The sequence below is a fragment of the Dromiciops gliroides genome, chromosome 5 (assembly GCF_019393635.1).
Source record: "Dromiciops gliroides isolate mDroGli1 chromosome 5, mDroGli1.pri, whole genome shotgun sequence".
In the NCBI taxonomy this organism is placed as follows: Eukaryota; Metazoa; Chordata; class Mammalia; order Microbiotheria; family Microbiotheriidae; genus Dromiciops; species Dromiciops gliroides.
In genome coordinates this window covers 287,680,518-287,699,184 of record NC_057865.1, presented here as the reverse complement: position 1 = coordinate 287,699,184, position 18,667 = coordinate 287,680,518, and the positions used below count along the sequence as shown (strand labels likewise).

General features: G+C 46.2%; 1 protein-coding gene across 3 annotated transcripts in view; it reads left to right on the top strand.

Annotated features, from left to right (window-relative positions):
- CACNG2 (calcium voltage-gated channel auxiliary subunit gamma 2) overlaps positions 1 to 18,154 on the top strand; it is a 153,029-nt gene extending 134,875 nt beyond the window's left edge. For all 3 annotated transcript variants that reach the window (XM_043966913.1, XM_043966912.1, XM_043966911.1), the window contains 2 exons: positions 15,726 to 15,866; positions 17,545 to 18,154. In XM_043966913.1, the coding sequence (XP_043822848.1) occupies positions 15,726 to 15,866; positions 17,545 to 18,080 (677 nt within the window). In that variant the 3' untranslated portion in view covers positions 18,081 to 18,154. The remainder of the gene's footprint in view (positions 1 to 15,725; positions 15,867 to 17,544) is intronic.
- Positions 18,155 to 18,667: the final 513 nt, after the last annotated feature.

The following is an 18,667-nucleotide window of genomic DNA, read 5'->3' as shown; positions in this document are numbered from 1 at the left end:
ATAGGCACAGAAATGGAAAATGAAGTCTCTCATATAAGAAACAGCAAGAAGGCTGGGTTGTTCATTATATGTGAAGAAGGTTAATATGTAATGTGACTGGAAAGGGTGGTTGGGGCCAGGTTGCAAAGAGCTTTAAATTACAAACAGAGGGTTTATATTTGTTTCTAGAGGTAATAGGGAGCTACTGGAGCTTATTGAGGAGGAGAGTAACGTGATCAGACTTGTACTTTAGGAAAAATCACTATGGCAGCTTTGAGAAATACATTTATCAAGAGGAAACATGTTGAGAACCCGAGGATAGTGTAGCGTGATAAAGAAAGCTTTGGATCTCCACTCATAAAACATATGCCGAGAGCTAGAGAGGCTATCGACTTCAACCTTCTCATTTTAGCAAAGAAAACTAAGACCTAATTCCATTTAACCAATATGCATTACCTACTATGCCCAGGCACTGTGTTAGGTTTTGCAGATACAAAAACAAAATGACATGGTCCCTGTCTTCAAGGATCTTATATTCCAAAGGATAAAATAAGAGGGGAAAGTGAGAAGAAAAAATATATTAAAGGCATTAACATTGGAAATAAGCCCATTATCTTTCCAAGTTCACATAACGAAGTTAATGGTAGAGTCAGAATTTAAACCCAGTTCCTCTGATTCAGGAAATAACACTACACTGTAACACACTAGGGATGTCCAACTTCATTCATTCCCATTATATTTGGTAATTAATGTCTTTTTCTGCCAATGTCAGATCATCTGGGGCATTTGGGACACACTTGCCCATATTCCCAACTCTGGATAGTTCAGAGGTTCTAGGGAAGCCCGAACATCCATTTATGTGTTTTACACAGTCCCTTGCACTAAAGAATCTCATCAGAGTCCATGTGGTACAATTCTTGATGGTCTCATGAATGCTATGCCAAGAGTTCCAGCAGTCTATTCAGCATCATTTTTAGAAAATCCCAAAATTGACACTCTTTTGTGAGGGCCAAAACCTATAATTTCTGGTGGGTCTGGAGATTACACTTAACCCCACATAGCAAATTACACAAATGTAATAAGCAAATGTTTTACCAGGTTCTCATAGATTACCTCCTGCCTATTGCTTTTAAATGCCTGTTCTGACCCAAAGTTGTTAGGAGAAAACAAAATTAAAATTACAAAAACAACTCTAGCCAAAGGAAAAAAAGAAAAGAAAAGCATACAAAATAGCTTCTCCTCTTGAAAGGAAAGTAATTTATAGTCCCAAATGAGGTGCCAGATCATGAAGGGTTATTCCTAACAAAACTAGAACTCATTCCCTTACCATCATGTGAGAAATCAGTCTATGGTGAAAATTCCTCCCATGGGTCCCTACAGCAGCCCATACATTTCTTCACTGGATCTCTTCCAATGCACAGGGAAATCCAGATGGAGGTCCTAACAAAATATTTCCAGTGGGTACCCGTGACACATAAGCTATCTTATTTCTATCACTGAAAAACATTGGAGCATTCCAAATGGAATCCTGAACTTACTCAAATCTGGGACAAAAAAGCTTACTTCAAAAGAAATAAGAAAAATATGGACCAGGTCACAAGATGTGGCCTCAGAAGGTCCTTTCCCACAAGGGCCCCATGTTATACACTCACACAGGGCCCAAATGAATCCCTTGAACACCAAAAAAAGAGAGTCAGGCTTTTCTCATCTCTGAATCTTTATGCACCTTCCCTAAAGTAGGACTCCCAGTGAAATTTCTAAACTAAGGATCAAAAAACTACAGTCCAACAGTCAAATCCAACCCATCTCCTGTTTTTGTGCAGCTAAGAATCTGGTGGGCTAAATTTGGCCCAAGGGCCATATTATGCCGACCCCCTACTCTAAACAATGCTTAGGACTGACTCAGATCTAGGACCTCCTCATAAACAGATTTACATGGCACTTTTTAGAAAAGATACTAAATATGCAAAATATTTATCAGGTATAGAAGAGCTTTTTTTATTCTCAACCACAAAAGATGCTTAAAGCAGAAAAAGATAAGGACTCATTAACAGATACCTAATTAAAACACAGAACCATAACCCATGCTCCCCATCATGATAATCTTTTCCCAAAGGTAAAGATGCTCTGTGGGACTGCTGAGCAGACATTCACCTCAGACCTCCACTCGGCAGAGCAATTCATAAGTTCCAAATCTGCTGGCCAGTCAGGTCTGGTTCTTGAGTCCTTTTAAGTTCAGGATGATCTGGTTGGCGGTCACCTTGCCCTCTAAGAAGCAGTGTAGTTTCAGGAAACACCTCCTGCTGGGTGGCCAGAATTAATTCAGCAACTCAGGAATTCACAAGGTAGTCACCACCAAGGCTGAGAATAGCCATTGCTCAGGATTGCTGGTTGCTGTTTGCAGACTTACACCTGGGGGGAAAAAAACAACAGAAATGTGGAAGAAAGCAGCCAGGATGCCTGTTTCACCTAGGCAAACAAGCACTGATCTCATTGCCATAAGCCTAAGTTGTGTGCCACCATTACCACTGGGAGAGAGGGAAGAAAAATTCTCTACCCCACAGCAGTAGAATCCAAAGGAAGAGGCTGGAAGAGGCCCAGAGTAAAAGAGAGAAGTAGAGCATTTTTTCCTCTTATAGCCTATTGAGTGGGCAGCTCCTACTGGCTGAGTCATCTTCAGTGTAACCCCAGGCCTGAGGACCAAGTGACCAATTATGAGTTGCTATGTCATACATTTCCCTTAGCAAGAGATCAGAACGTATGCCCACCTATAGGAGAAGTGCTCCAGTCCAACCCCATGACAGTAATAATAAAAAATGAATGTAATTTAATTTAAAAGCACCACTCAGATAACAGCCCCACTGCCTGTCAGAGTCAGCAAGCAATTATTAAATACTTACTGTATGCCAGGTACTGTGACAAGTCCTGAGATGCTGAGAAAGGCAAAACACAACCCCTGTCCTCGAGGAGTTGCCAGTCTAATGGAAGAGACAACAAAAACAAAAACAAAAACCAACTACATCCAAACAAGACGTAGGCAGGAGAAATTGGAGATAGTCACAGAGGGAAGGAGCAAGCATTAAGGAAAACCAGAAAAGGCTTCTTGCAGAAGGTGTGATTTTAGCAGAAACTGAAAGGAAGCCAGGGAAGCTTAAGAACCCCACATGAGGAGGAGAGAATTGCAGACATGGGGACAGCCAGTGAAAATGCATGGAAATGGTGGCTGGGGTGGGAAGCCAGTATCCCTGGAGCACACGGGCCTGAAGCTTTCCCTCTGGGGATAGCCATGGGGGAAAAGGAAAGAAGGCTCATTCTTTCCTGTTGGCAAGTCAGCCTTTCTGTCAAACCTTGGGTAAATAGCAGGAAAACTTCATCCCCTAAGCCATGGTTGGGGTTAGGCTTTAAGGGTTGTGTCCAACCCTCCGAGCTCATCTTATCTTTGAACGAGTTCACTGAACCTCTGAGTTCCCACAGCGAGCGAGTGAGCTTGGAGGTGGCATCCCAACCCACTGACTCCTAATCCAATGTGGCTGTTGCACTGGGCTACCTATCCCTATCATCAAATCCTAGGTTGGCAGAGCTGAAAGGGACCTTAGTTGACTGATGTGGAAGACATGACTCTAAGGTTCCTTGTTAATCTAAGTCTACAAACCTATGAAAGCAGAGAGAGAGTGTGGGGTCTGGAATCAAAACAGCAGGCATTGAACCCCAGCTCTGCCACTGACCAGCTGTATGCTCTTGGACAAGTCACTTCCCTCTCTGGGCCTCAGTTTACTCATCTACAAAACCAGGGGGTCACACTAGATGCCCTGGAACGTCCCTTCTGGCTCTGACAACCTAGGATTCCATGGCAGGAATGCCCAGGGGAGTGGGCAGCTTGGCACAGTGGATTTGCAGTCATAAAATGCAGGTTGGGATGCTACTTCCAACACTCCCTGGCTGTGTGACCTCAGACAAGTCAGTGTGCCCCTCGGTGTCAAATGATACAGTTGCATGAGATGGCTTATAAGGCCCCTTCCAATATTAAAACCATGGTCTTCTGGCCTCTGAAATCCCCTCCAACTCCAAAACTATGATCCTATGAGGCAAAGAGCTCTTGACCTCAGGGGACACAGAATCCAACCCAGAGCAGTAGCCGGTTTTAAAACAACTTGCAATGATCATAGAGATAAAGCCAGAAGGGATAGTAAAGATCATCTATCCCATTTTAAGGGCAGCTAGGTGGCTAAGTGGATAGAGCACTACACCTGGAGTTTGGAAGACCTGAGTTCAAATCTGGCCTCAGACACTTACTAGCTATGTGACCTTAGGCAAGTCAGTTCACCCTGTCTGCCTCAGTTTCCTCTTCTCTAAAATGAGGCTGGAGAAGGAAATGGCAAACCACCCCAGTATCTCTGCCACAAAAACCCCAAATGGGGTCTCAAAGAGTCAGACCAATTCAACAAGTCCTCTTTTATAGATGGAAAAACTGAGGCCATAAATGGGAAAGTGCTTTTTGCCTTAAAGTCCCACAGCTAAAAAGAAGTAGAGCTGGGATTCAACCCCATAAATTCTGTCTCAGATCCCGAAGTCGCAGCATCCTAGATTTCAACCTGGCAGGGACTTCAGAGGCCACGAAGCCCAGTCCCCTCATCTTAAAGAAAACCCAGGAGCTCAGGTAAATAATGACAATGTCAGAATCTGAACCCAAATCCTCTGACCCCAGATCCAGCCCTCCCTCCAGGATGCCGCATCTGTTGCTTCTTTCTGCTTCCCTTTTCCCATCCCACCCACCCAGAGACTTCAAGGATGGTGTCTTGAGGGAAGGTTCCTTCCTCTCACAGGGCCATCTGTCCCCAGCCTTACTCAGACCCCTTTCAGGCCACCGAGAGACTGTGCCCAGTCAGACCTCGTCTTTCCTCACCCAGGCAAAATTGGCTTCTGTTACACTCAGATCGATCATATTAAAAATTTAGGCAGTGTTTTATGATATGGATAGCTGCTGTCTCTTTAAGGGATGGCCTCTGCAATCAAAGCGACAAGATAGATCCATCCTGGCATCTCCGTTTCCCAGGAGGCATGAGGTCCATCCAGCAGCTACGGGGATTGGGGAAATGAAACAGGAGGCCTTGCAGATGTCTGGCCTCTTCCGCTGTGAGCTCCCCCAACGTGCCTTTCCCGGGACTCCCAGACACCCCTGTGCTCCCAGGATGCTCCGTTGTTTTTCTCAGAGAAGCTTCTGGTTGTGTTTGGCTTCTCTTGAGATTGTGCCCAAGCCCTCAGGCAGTGCCCAGGAGGTGCTGGCCGCCCTTAAAGGTTGATGGGCCAAGGACAGAGAGGCAGTGGAGGGTCAGGGAAAGAGCAGAGGACTTTGGGGCAGGGGAGGGGTAGTTGTCCTGGGCTCCAAGTACCAGCCAGCTGGGTCACTGCGCCTGATGCTCCCCCTCTAGGCCTCAGTTTCCTTTACATGTAGAATGAGGGAGTCGGCCTCGGTGGCCTCTAAGGGCCCTTCTGGCTCTGACGTCCTGCTTCTGTCGCTCTCACTTGGCTCCCAACCACCACTGCAGCTCACGGCCGCAGCGCCCTGGTCCAGGGAAGCGATAAAGGTGGAAAAAGATTCAGGCCCCCACAGGCCGGTTCTGGCAGCCTCCCCCTGACCATTTGGTGGCTGTTTGCCTCCGTGCCAGCTTCAGCTGCCCCGCTTCCACAGAGGGATTGTGGTGATAAGAGAAAATGCGTTTTAATGTCTTTTGGTGAAAGACCTGAAGTGGTAACTGCGTTATAGGATGAAGGTTATCTGCTGATTGTGTTAACGCGGCCAGCGTTGGGGGGTGGGCAGCACTTGACAAATATCATCTCACTTTCTTCTTCACAAGAACCCCAGGAGCTAGGGGTTATTATTATCCCTATTACAGGTAAGAAAACTGAGGCAGACAAGAGTTCAATGGCTTCCTAGGGTTCACCCAGCTAGCAAGTAGCTACGGATGGATTCCAAGTTGGGTGGGCACTGTGGCGCCACCTAGTGGCCTCTGTCATTCAATGTGATGCAGCCCGAGACAAAGTCCTCATTAAGATAAGGCCTCGGGAAAAGAACTGACCACCTCTGTGACTCAGTTTCCTCGCCTGAAACAAGAAGTCGTAGGACTAGTTGACCTCTAAGGTTTCTTCCAGTTTTAATATTCAATATTTTTAAATGCCTTCCAGTTCTAAAATTCTTTGTTCTAATATTCTCTGTTCTAAGGCCCCTCCCAGCTCTGACATCCCTCTTCTCAGGCCCCTCCCAGCTCTGATATCTTCTGTTTTGAGGCCCCTCCCAGCTCTGACATCCCCTCTTCTCAGGCCCCTCCCAGCCCTGACATTCTCTGTTCTGAGGCCCCTCTCGGCTCTGACATTCTGTCCTAAGTTCCCCCCTTCAAGTGACATATAGGAATTTAAAGACCCATCCATCTGTAACCAAAGGAGCTTACTGTGTGGTCTGGACAGGCCCATGAGCCATCCCAGGAGGGCAAGCAGTTTGCTCTCAGTACCCCGATGAGGGCTGCAGCCTGCCCAGGCACCAGACCTGCAGAGGAAGGGTCTATGGCAGGGGGCAGGGGCAGGCTGGATGTGAGTCTTCCAAGATGGGGCACCTTGGCTCAGCAGAGCAGAGGGGGAGGGGCACTCGAGACATCCCATCTGCTCCCTCTCAGAGGCTGCCTCTGAGCATCGGGGCCTTGGCGAGGCTGGGTTTTTTAAAGAAACTCTAGCGGAGCGTTAATCCTAAAGTTGGAAATAACCACACATCAGGAACGACAGACTAAAAATTTACACAAATGGATTAAAAGTAGGGCACTTTATTCGATCTATTAACCTTGAAAATGTTCTGTGTGAAGCAGCATCTCGGGGTGAATCCCCAAGGACAGGGAAGAGCTCAGTACATCCCAACACCAGCCCCGATGAGACAGTCCCTACCTAAAGCTGGACTAGAGGTGGGTTTGGCCCCGATTGGACAGTCTGTTCAGGCCATTCCCGCCTGTGTCCAGAGATAGGAGGCTGAATGTACAGGAACCAGGTGAATATACATAGAGGCAGCATGGAGGAGGGAGTGCTGAGCCAAGAGTCAGAAAGGCCTGGGTTCAAATACTCCTTCAAACATATATTAGCTATTGACCCCAAGCAAGTCAATCCACCTCTTTAAGGCCTCAGTTTCTTCTTCTGTAAAGTGAAAGGGTTGGATTCAATGACCTCTAAGCTCCCTTCTGGCTCTAAACCCATGACCCCACCTCTGACCTTTATGAGCTGTATAGCCCCTAATCAAGTGACTCAACCTTTCTGAGACTGCTTCCTCCGCTAGGGGACGACATAGAGTCAACTTGGAGTCAGGAAAACCTGAGTTCAAGTGTAACCTCAGACACTTGTGAGTTGGGTGACCCTGGGCAAGTCACCTAACCTCTACTGCCATCCATTTCCTCATCTGCAAAAATGGGGGTTGTATAAAAATTGTCTTTACTTGTAACTGGAGGAAAAGTAAAATATAATTTCTTTTTTAATTGGGGGTTATAATAGCACCTGTCTCACAGGGTTATTGTAAAGATCAAATGAGATATTTATAAAGAACTTGGCACATAGTAGTAGGATGATAAATGTCGGTTACTTTCCCCTTCCCATCTGCAAGATGGGCGTAATAACAGCATCCCTCTCCCAGGATTGTGAGGATCAAATGAGATAACAGGGCTTTGCAAATCTGAAGACACACTGTGAATTCTAGTTATTAAAAGCTATTCTTGGGCAGCTAGGTGGCGCAGTGGATAAAGCACGGGCCCTGGATTCAGGAATACCTGAGTTCAAATCCAGCCTCAGTCACTTGACACTTACTAGCTGTGTGACCCTGGGCAAGTCACTTAACCCTCATTACCCTGAAAAAAAAAAACTATTCTTAAAGCATCTTTAAGCACCTACTTACTGTGTGCCAGGTACTGTGGTAAGTGGTGGAAATATAGAGAAAAACAAAAACCATTCCTGTCCTCAAGTAGCTTCCAGTCTAACGAGGGAGACAATCTACAAATAATTATAAACAGACAGAAAGCATACAGGATAAGTGGGAGGTCATCTCCAAGAGAAGACACTAGAAGCTGAGACTTCCCAAATGCCAGGGAAACCAGGAGGCAGAGGGAAGTAGTGAGAACATTCCAGACCTGGCAGGCAGCCAGTACAAATGCCCAGAGGTGGGAAATGGAGTGTCATTCTCTTGGCCGTTATTCTTTCATATTTTATGTTCCACAGACTGTTTGCACAGGTGGGAAAAAATAGCCACTCTTTGTAATTGAATAAGTGCCTCAGGACGGAAGCTTATCCTCTGGAGGCTTGCTGCAAGCATCCTTGACAGCAGGCAGGACAAAGACCTCCGCCTGTTCCCATGTGGTTTTGATTTCTTCTTCGAGTTCTATGTTGAAAGCTTCTTGTTCCCCAGTGCTTGGAGGCTGCATTTGGTAGACTGACATCAATTGAAACTGCTGTTCTTAAATTAGTATCAATAAGTGTTCTATGCAGGTGATTACAGGCAACAGTTCCAACCAAGGCAATGGTCCAGGTTCCATAGAGTTTATTTGCTGGATTCTCAAGGACATTTTGAGGTCTCTGTTTGGCAAATGTACATTTGTCATCCATTAGGTTGTTTTGTTTTTAATAACAGGGAGCCTGGGATGTAGAATTCCAATAGGTATTCAGTAGGTGCTCAGTTTTTACAGCTTGAATTAGTGTGTTGCTCTGTAGCTACTAGTCCATTGCATTATTTTCTCCAACCAATAAGTTCAGGCTCCTTAAGAATAACCCATCTCTAAACTTCTGTCTTTCTGGTTGGTGTCATATAAACAAATCCATCCATTTGTTTGATTCTTCTTTGTCGGCATGTTGTTAGTTTAGCTTGTGTGACTATTACCCATGATAGGAAGTATTATCACCATCATAATTATTATTACTATTAATTATTTTTGTTGTTACTACTCTCTCCCCCATTCTGGTAAAGTACATGAAGGATAAATATAAAGTCTTACATGTGTGTTCCAAAAGTCCAAGTGTACAAGTAAAAGATGGGAGGGAGACATGGGTAGAGAGAGATTCATGGGAAAAAGATTGATGAATTTAGAAGACCATAAGCCCAATGGGAATCAACAGTGTGACACAGCAGCCAAAAGAATTTTTTTAATCTTTTAATTTGATCTTAAGCTACTCTAATGAAAGCATAATAGTCCGAGAGAAGTGATGACCCCATTGCACCCTGACCACTCAGACCCTATCCATAGTAAGGACAACTGAGGGGCATCTAGGTAGCTCAGTGGATAGAGTGCTGGGCACTCTGAGTCAGAGAGACCTGAGTTCAAATCTGGCCTCAGACACTTACTATCTGTGTGACCCCAGGCAAGCCACTTCACCCTGTTTTCCATGGTTTCCTCATCTGGAAAATAAGCTGGAGAAGAAAATGGCCAACCGCTGCAGGATCTCTGCCAAGATAACTCCAAAATGGGGTTAAGCAGAGTCAGACACTGGGGTAGCTAGGTGGCACAGTGGATAGAGCACCAGCCCTGGAGTCAGGAGGACCTGAGTTCAAATCTGGCCTCAGACACTTAACACTTATCAGCTGTGTGACCCTGGGCAAGTCACTTAACCCCAATTGCCTCACTAAAAAAAAAAAAAAAAAAAAGAGTCAAACACAACTGAAATGACTGAACAACAACCTCTGACTTCACATCTAGACCCTCTCTCTCTCTCTCTGTCTCTCTGTCTCTCTCTCTCTGTGTCTCTCTGTCTCTGTCTCTCTCTCATCTCTCTATTTGTCTCTTATCTTTCTCTCTGTCTCTTTGTGTGTGTCTCTATCTCTCTGTGTATCTCTCTATCTCTCCCTCCCTCTGTGTGTATCTCTGTCTCTGTGTGTATGTCTCTATCTCTTTCTCTGTCTCTGTTTCTGTCTTTCTCCCACACCCCTTTTTTTTCTCTTCCTCATCACTTCTCTGGGTGGCTCTGTATATGTCTGTCTCTTGTCTCTCTGTCTCTGTATGTCTTTATCTCTCTATGTGTATCTCTCTATCACTCTCCCTCCCTCTCTCTCTATCTGTCTATCTGTGTGTGTGTGTCTTTCTGTCTCTCTATCCCCCACCCCCTTTCTTCTCTTCCTCCTCACTTCTCTGGGTGGCGCTCTCTCTCGCTCTCTCTCCCTATCTTCTCTTTCCTTTGCCTCTCCTTTTCTGTCTTTTCATTGTATTTTCTGTTCTTTGCTTTATCTGTTTCTCTGTGTATCTCTCTCTTTCTGCCTGTGTCTGTCTCACACACACACACACACACACACACACCTCTGAGGCCTCAGATACCTGGGCAGAGGGGATCAGCCTTGGCCCTGGATCTTGCTGCAATCACTCAACAGATTAGACCCCAGTGTCTAGTGAGCCAAGTCACACCTGACCCTTAGACCCAGGACAGGGAAGCCTGAGGTGGCATCTGGGTTCAGTGCCATCCCCTCTCACTCTCTACCCATTGTCCAGTCTGAACGTGAGTGGTACAGCTTGGGGACCGGGGTGACTCAGCAGAATCGATGCTGAAAAGGCCCTTCCAGTGACTCACCACAGTTGAGTGGTAAGTCTGGGGAGCTGAGCTAGCCCAGGCAGAGCAAAGCAAACACATGGTCTGCGCTCTTGCCTCCTCCAGGATGTCCTCTCTGATTCCCTTGCCAGATGACATTCCTTCCTCCTGCAGGCGGCTACAGTATTTCTTTTCAGCTCCACTCTGGTCTCTGCCTTGTATTTCTTTTTTTTTTTTTTTTTGCAGGGCAATGGGGTTTAAGTGACTTGCCCAGGGTCACTGCCTTGTATTTCTGAAGTATTTGTAAGCTGCCTGTGGGCAGAGGCTTCTGTGGGGCCTAACGCAATGCCATTCACACCAAAGGCACACAAGAACTCCTCTTTGGAAGGGTATCTGCTAAGCACCAACCTGGAACAAGGCCCTTTTGAGCCTGAAGTCAGCTCTGAAAACTGCTTCCCCGAGTATCGCCTATTAACTGTCCACTATAGACTTCAAGCCTTCCCCGGAACACATACCCATGACTTGATTTATCACCCCCAACAATCCCTCAGGCTATTTGAAAGCTGAAAACCCTATCATTAAAAATATGGCCATTTATAAGATGTATTTTTTTAAATCATCCCTTGTTGAGAAACAGTATGGTACAGTAGAAAGAGGGGGCTTTGAAATCAGAAGGCATGAGTTCAAATCCTTCCCATCACTTGTGTCACCTTGGCCTCCCCAGGCCTCAGTTTCCTCATCTGTAAAATGAGGGGGTGAGGTGCAGCTAGGTGGCGCAGTGGATAGAGCACTGACCCTGGATTCAGGAGGACCTGAGTTCAAATCTGACCTCAGACACTTGAAACTTACTAGCTGTGTGACCCTGGGCAAGTCACCCCAATTGTCTCACCAAAAAAAAAAATTAAAATGAGGGGGTGAACTACATGGCTTCTGAGGTCTCTTCCAGCTCAAAATCTCTGAACATGTACCCCCACTGTGTGGGGCTGCCCACCTTGCCCCCTCCCCCAATCCCAGCTCTGGGTATAAGAATTGTAAACTTCCCATGATCTGTCCTAGGACTGCACTCTACACCTTGAAGGTAGCCTTGAAAACAAGACAATCCCCTGTCCTCTTCAGTCTGATTTTGCTTCTTAAGCCCTTGGCTCCCAGACCCAGCCAGGAACCCTCCCAAAAAGCACAATAGAAAGAGCAGAAACCCCCTTCTGGATCCTCTGCTATGACACTACCATCTGTATGACCTCAGGCAGGTCCACTCCCCTCTCCAAGCCTCAATTTTCTTAGCTGGAAAATGGGGTTAATGCCGCTTTCACAGACTGCCATCCCTATCTGGCTGAGAGGAAAACACTGTGATAGAGAAATGCGGGGGCAGCTAGGTGGTGCAGTGGATAAAGCACCAGCCCTGTATTCAGGAGGACCTGAGTTCAAATCCAGCCTCAGACACTTGACACTAGCTGTGTGACCCTGGGCAAGTCACTTAACCCACACTGCCCCGCAAAAAGAAAAAGGAAGGAAGGAAGGAAGGAAAACATGAGATCAATCAATCCACAAGTACCTATTAAGCACTGGAGAGACAAAGACAAAAGTGAAACAGCCACTTACATTCTGTCTTGTAAGTTTATACAGCAGAATGTTTACAAAACCAATGCCCCATAATTTTCAGGGGACAGCCCTAGCTGCAGGGAGGGTGGTGAGGGAATCAGGGAGCTTTCCTGAAGAATCCAGTGTTTGGGCTGACAAAACTATGGAATGCTGAGAGACAGAGGTGGCGAGAGAGAGAGACCTGGGAGACAGTCTGAGCCAAGGCTTGGGTGGTACAGAGAAGGCAAAGGGATGTTAAGGGAGAGGAGGGATGTTAGGGATGAGGTGGGGTGAGATGCATCAAGGCCATGCCTTCTCCCAGATCCGTATTTCCTAGACTCAGGGCTGTGGTGACATGGAAGACCTCTGGCTCAGAAGTCATGCAAAAAATCTGGGTTCAAATACTGTCCCTGCCATGTATGAACTGACTTTGTGCAAGACTTTTCCTCCTTGGGGCTCTGTTTCCACATCTGTAAAGTTCGGACCAGATGGCTTTGAAGGCTCCTTTCCTTTATGCCCATGAGCCCAGGGGCCTTCTTCCTTCCTGGGCAAAGAGGATATTTCCTAGTGGAAATGAAATGCCTTTGGCTGAACTGTCCTGGAATGAGTTTCTGCCCTTATCTTCCCACTGCTCTCTATAATTCACATTGTATCACAGGCTCTGCTAATACCTCCTATTTCTCACTGCTATGGCTCGGAAGTACTTGCTGTCTGCAACACAGTAGCTCTGTCTCTCTGTGTCTCTGTTTCTCTCAAGTTCTGTCTCTGTCTCTCACTATCTCTGTTTCTCTCTTTCTCTGTCTGTCTGTCTCTGTATCTATCACTCTCTGTTTCTCTTTGTGTGTCTCTCTCTGTCTCTCTCTGTCTCTGCCTCTCTCTGTCTCTATCTCTGTGTCTACGTCTCTATCTCTGTCTTTCTGTCTCTCTGTCTCTCTTTGTCTCTCTGTCTCTCTGTCTCTCTCTGTCTCTGTCTCTGTCTCTCTGTCTCTCCCTTTCTTTTCCTGCCCTCCTCTCTTCGTGTGTCTCTTTCACAGACACACACATACTCCCTTTCTCCTCAACTTCTCTGGTCTCAGTTTTGCTCCAGAGTCTGCCTGTGAGCCCGCTCTCATTTAGGACACCATTCTGTGTCTGCAGAACCAGGCTGAACCTGGGATCCTTGGAGTCCACAACTGAAAAAGCCCTTAGAGACCACTGAGTCCAGCTCCCCAGACAGGGTTGGTGACTTGCCCACAGTCAATGAGAAAGGGAGGCCCAGAATCAGGATTCCGACCCAGGGGCTCTTTGCCTGCGCCAAGCCCCCTGGAATTGGCATAGCTGTCCCTCCTGGGAAGAGGTAGCAAGAAGCCTCTGGGACCCTCCCTGCTGGGCGTCCAGCTTTCTGGGAAGGAAGACTGGGCTCCTTTTCCTCTTCTGCTCATCAGAAAAGCTGCTTCCTGGCCCTCAGAAAGCTCTCCTGTCTTCTCTTTATTTATAATGTAATTTCCCTTTTCTGAAGGGTTGGGGATAAGAGGCCTTGCTGCAGGGCCTGCTGGGGTTGCTGGGAATTAAGGCTGATCCAGAGGAAGGGGAGAAGAAAAGAAGTGGAGACCAGGGAAAAGGATTGGTTAGCCAAGCAAATCACTTACTGTTGAGGCATATTCTCCCTACTGGGGCCTGTGATGGACCACTGGGCATGGGCAAGAAGGGACCTACTAGTGGACATTGCTACCAGCCTTCTCTTCTCTTCTCTCAAAGGAGGAAATGATGCTGACTGAGTGTAGTGTTCAGTGGACCCGGGTTCAAATCCTGCCTCTTACAACTACTTCCCTCTCAGTCAAATGGGGGCAATAATGCTCGCACAATGTACTTCAGAGCCTGCTTGGGGGAAGAGCACTTTGTAAACCTTAAAGCTGTGTAGAAATATGGGTATCCCTGGGTCACCTCACCGTGCCTAGAATATGATGGGAACATCAGATCCACTGTAGACCTGGGAGGAGGTTATCTAGTCTGACTCTTTTGTTCTCCAGATAAAGGAAGGGAAGCCTGATGATGGGGAAGAGACTTACCCAAGGTCACACTGGTATTGAACAATGGAGCTGGGAACCAAACCCAGCAGGTGCTTAATAAATGCTTGCTGACAAATCAATGGAAATTAAATGATTCCAAATTATTTGGGACCAAACTTGGTGCCTCCCTGCAGTTCTTGGCAAACATGCCAAGGAGGACTATGGGTATGGAATGCTGTTTAGAACATCAGACCTAATCAATGCATTACTTGGGTTCACCCAACTTTTAATCCCTTTTTACAAATTGTTTATTATAAGAAATTATTTTCTGGGAAGGGCAGAAGGAAATGTAGGTTGTGTAAAAGCAAAGGATTTCAATGAAAAGTATGATCAGTAAGTAATAGCAAATATCTACTTTATAGTTTACAAAACACTTCGCATATGCCATCTTATTTGATCCTCACAAAAACCCTATGAAGAGATGACATTATTATCACTGTTTTATAGAAAAGAAAACTGAAGCCAAGAGAGGTTAAATGACTTGCCCAAAGGCCACATAGCAAGTAAATATTTGAGGCAAGATTCAAAACCCAGGTCTTGCTGACTCCAAACACAGTGCTCTATCCACTAGCCCACCAAGATGTCCATAAATAAATATATGACTAAAGCAGGGGCTCTGAATCTTTTGTGTGTTGTGGGCCCCTTCTTGTAAAAGTTGTGGGCTCTGTCTCAGAACCATGCTTTTGTTTTTCTTTTGTTGTGGTGGTTTTGGTTTTGGTTTTTTTGGTGAGGCAATTGGGGTTAAGTGACTTGCCCAGGGTCACACAGCTATAAGTGTTAAGTGTCTGAGGCCAGACCCAAACTCAGGTCCTCCTGACTCCTCTATCCACTGTGCCACCTAGCTGCCCCTCAGAACCATGCTTTTAAAAGCACAAAATAAAAAGTATACATAAAGTCTATTATGAGGGTAGCCAAACATACTGAATTACAGCTATCAAAATGCTTTAAAACAATTTCACAGACTTCAGAGTAAGAACCTCAGGAAGAAATGTTTGCTGAATGAATGAATGACCAGTATTGGAAAAGATCTAATTCTGAGCCTTTACTGGAGCCCCAAAGGATCAGCCTTTATTTATTTGACTATTCATGGAGGGAAATGTGGCCACAAGAGAGCTCTCTATGCCACTCTCCTTGGTTTTCCCCGTGCCTGCCCCAACCTGCTCCTCATCCACCCTCATATTTTCTCCCTGCTCAGTCCTGATTCCTTTCATGCCCATCTGGGGGTCTGCCTCCACTAGCCACCTCATGTGGAGGTGGGCAGAGATGGAGTCTGTCCTCTCCCTCCCACGGCAGCTGTTGCTGTTCCCTTACCCTTTCGTCATCTGCTCTTGTCTCCTTTTCTTCACTATCATTTCCTCTTTTCTCTCATGTCTTGTCCTTTTCCCCTCACGTCTTTCCTTTCTTCTGTCCCTGGTATGTTTGGCTCTCTTTCCTCCTGGCTTTTCTCCTCCCCCCTGAACTGTCACCCCTTCCTCTCCCCAGCTCCTTTTGTCTGTTCCCGTGTCCCTGTTTTCTCCCCCTATTCCCATGTACTCAGCATCTCCCACCAACTTTTTCTCTCTCCTCCCACCCCCTCTCTCTGCTTCACAGGGGCTGTGAGAGCCTCCAGTATCTTCCCCATCCTGAGTGTGATTCTTCTTTTCATGGGGGGACTCTGCATTGCAGCCAGTGAGTTCTACAAAACCCGACATAACATCATCCTGAGTGCCGGCATCTTCTTCGTGTCTGCAGGTAAAGGGAGGATGGCGGAATGGGCAGTTCTATGCCAGAGGGCTCTGGCTTCAGGGATAAAGAGGAGATGTACAGAGAAGACCAAGGCAGTGAGGGAGGGAAAGAGAGAGAGGAAATGGGACCCCGATAACAATGCTGGCTTCATCCCATGACTAGAAACAGCTGGTCCTCTTCCATTCTTCTTCCAATGAAGGGCAAGCTTTCTGAGAGAGGAAATTAGTGACTTCCTAGAGGAAGAGTCTCTCTAAGACAGAATTTAGTGGGAGAGGGAGAGCAGGGTGAAGATAGGTGTGCCTCATTTCATATCTAGGGAGCTGTGTGGAACAACAGCTTCCAGAAATCCGGGCAACTCTGTGACATCCAACCACTAGACAAACAAGCCATCACTCAGGTGTTGAAAGAGACAGACAGACAGACAGAGGCAGAGAAAGAAAGAAAGAGGGAGGGGGGGGAAAGGAAGGAAGGGAGGGAGGGAAGGAGGGAGGGAGGGAAAGAGGGAGAAAGAACATCAATAAAACATTTAAAAACAGTCAGGAAAACAAAACCCTTCAGGAAATGCTGCAAACAGCAATTTTGTTCAATTTAATCTACATGTAAAAAGAAGTGGTTCAGTTTGTGACACAAGTTCTTTTTTATTCTTTGAAATATTACAGTTTGTTATGATTACATCCATAATAAAAGAGAAATAATTTTAAATAAAAGGGCCTTACAGTTTATATTTATTCCCACTTTTCATTAGCCCTTTGAGAAGAGTTCTGCTATCTGAATTAATCAAATCAACTATAGGATCAAAGGATGTCAGAGCTGGGAGGAGCCTGAGACCGGGAAATGTCAGAGATGAAAGGGACCTTTAAAAACCATCTAGTGATAGAACTGAAAATGGCCTTAGTTTTCAAGTCCAATCCCCTCATTTTAGAAATGGAGAATCTGAGAGACTTGCCCCAGCTAGTAAGTAGATGGGGCAAGATTTGAACCCAGGTCTTTTGGTCTCCGGACTCAATGCTCTTTCCCCTGCATCCTGGTGCCTCTTCCAGTATTTGTGAATCATATGCTGTGTACACACCCTTGACCGCCATTACACTGTAATTTCCTTGAAAGCAGGGACGATTTTTTTTAAACTCTCGTTGTATCCCCAGCCCTGCCGCACAGTCAGTGCCTAGACCATAGTAGGCAGTTATGAGATGATGGCTTCCTTTAAGAGCTGGCACCTGAGCCTTGCTCTGAAGAGCCCTCGGGATTCCCAGAGACTGGAAGTGAGGAGGGAGAACCGGGACCTTCGGGGACTCATTTCTTCATTTGTAAAATGATGGGGTTGGACTAGGTGCCTTCGGAGGTCCCCTGCATCTCTAGAGTTGTGATCCAGCGATTGTATGATAGCAGTAAGTCACCTTTCTTTCTCTGAGCCTCAATTTCTCCATTTCCTGCAAAATAAAGGAGATGGGTCTGGATGCCCTTTGAGGTCCCTTCCAGCTCTAGACAGCGGATCTACACTGCCTGTATTACCTTGGAAACATTACTTAACCACTCCAGCCTCAGTTTCCTTCTTTGTAAAATGAGTTACCTACAAGAGACCCCCCCCTCCCCAATGCTTCCAATATGTACCAGCTGCCATCCATTGCTCCCTGGAAACTAATGAGTCTTCTTCCTCCCTCCTTTCTCCCCATCACCTTCCCCTTAGGTTTGAGTAATATAATCGGCATCATTGTGTACATATCAGCCAATGCTGGAGACCCTTCCAAGAGTGACTCCAAGAAAAATAGCTATTCTTACGGTTGGTCCTTCTACTTCGGGGCCCTATCCTTCATCATTGCCGAGATGGTGGGAGTGTTGGCCGTCCACATGTTTATCGACCGGCACAAACAGCTTCGAGCCAATGCCCGTGCCACGGACTACCTCCAGTCCTCCGCCATCACTCGCATCCCCAGCTACCGCTACCGCTACCAGAGACGAAGTCGCTCCAGCTCCCGTTCTACCGAGCCTTCCCACTCCAGGGATGCTTCCCCTGTGGGTATCAAAGGGTTCAACACTCTGCCCTCCACAGAGATCTCGATGTACACCCTTACCAGGGACCCCCTGAAGGCTGCCACCACCCCCACCGCCACGTACAACTCCGACAGGGATAATAGCTTCCTCCAAGTTCACAACTGTATCCAGAAAGAGAACAAGGATTCTATCCACACCAACACAGCCAACCGCCGGACCACCCCTGTATGAAGCCAAGGCCCAGAGCTCCAAGGAGGGGCCAGGGGAAAGAGGCCAGGGGAACAGGCCGGCCAGGCTAGGGTCAGTGGGGGTGGAAAAAGAGGGGTGGGGGGGGCTAGGGGGGGAACAAAACCAACAAGGGGGAACCTTCCAAAAGCAAAAAAGGAAAAAAAAGAAAAAAAGAAAAAATAAGTCAACAACAACAAAAAAATACAAAAACAAAATAAGAGAAATGAAGAGAAACAACAGGGAAAATGTGGAAAAAAGAGAAAAACACTTTAAAAGCAAGAGAGATTAAAAAGAGAAAAAATAGAAAATAAATTTAAAGAAAATGCATGATTTCCCATGTACCATTATTTTAACATTTAATAAAAACAAATAAAAAAAACCAAGGGAACCAAGAGAAATTTAAAAAATAAATAAACAAAGGCAAGGCCGAGGAGGGAGGCTTTTGGGAATTTTTCAGGGTTTATTTTTTTAATTTGATGAGATTTCTTTTCTGTTCACTTTTAACCCAAAGTGGGCTCTGATTCCCCTTAGGAGGTGTAAGGGAACAGAGTCCCGAGTCCTCAGGGCAATGAGAGGGCTGGGGGTAATTA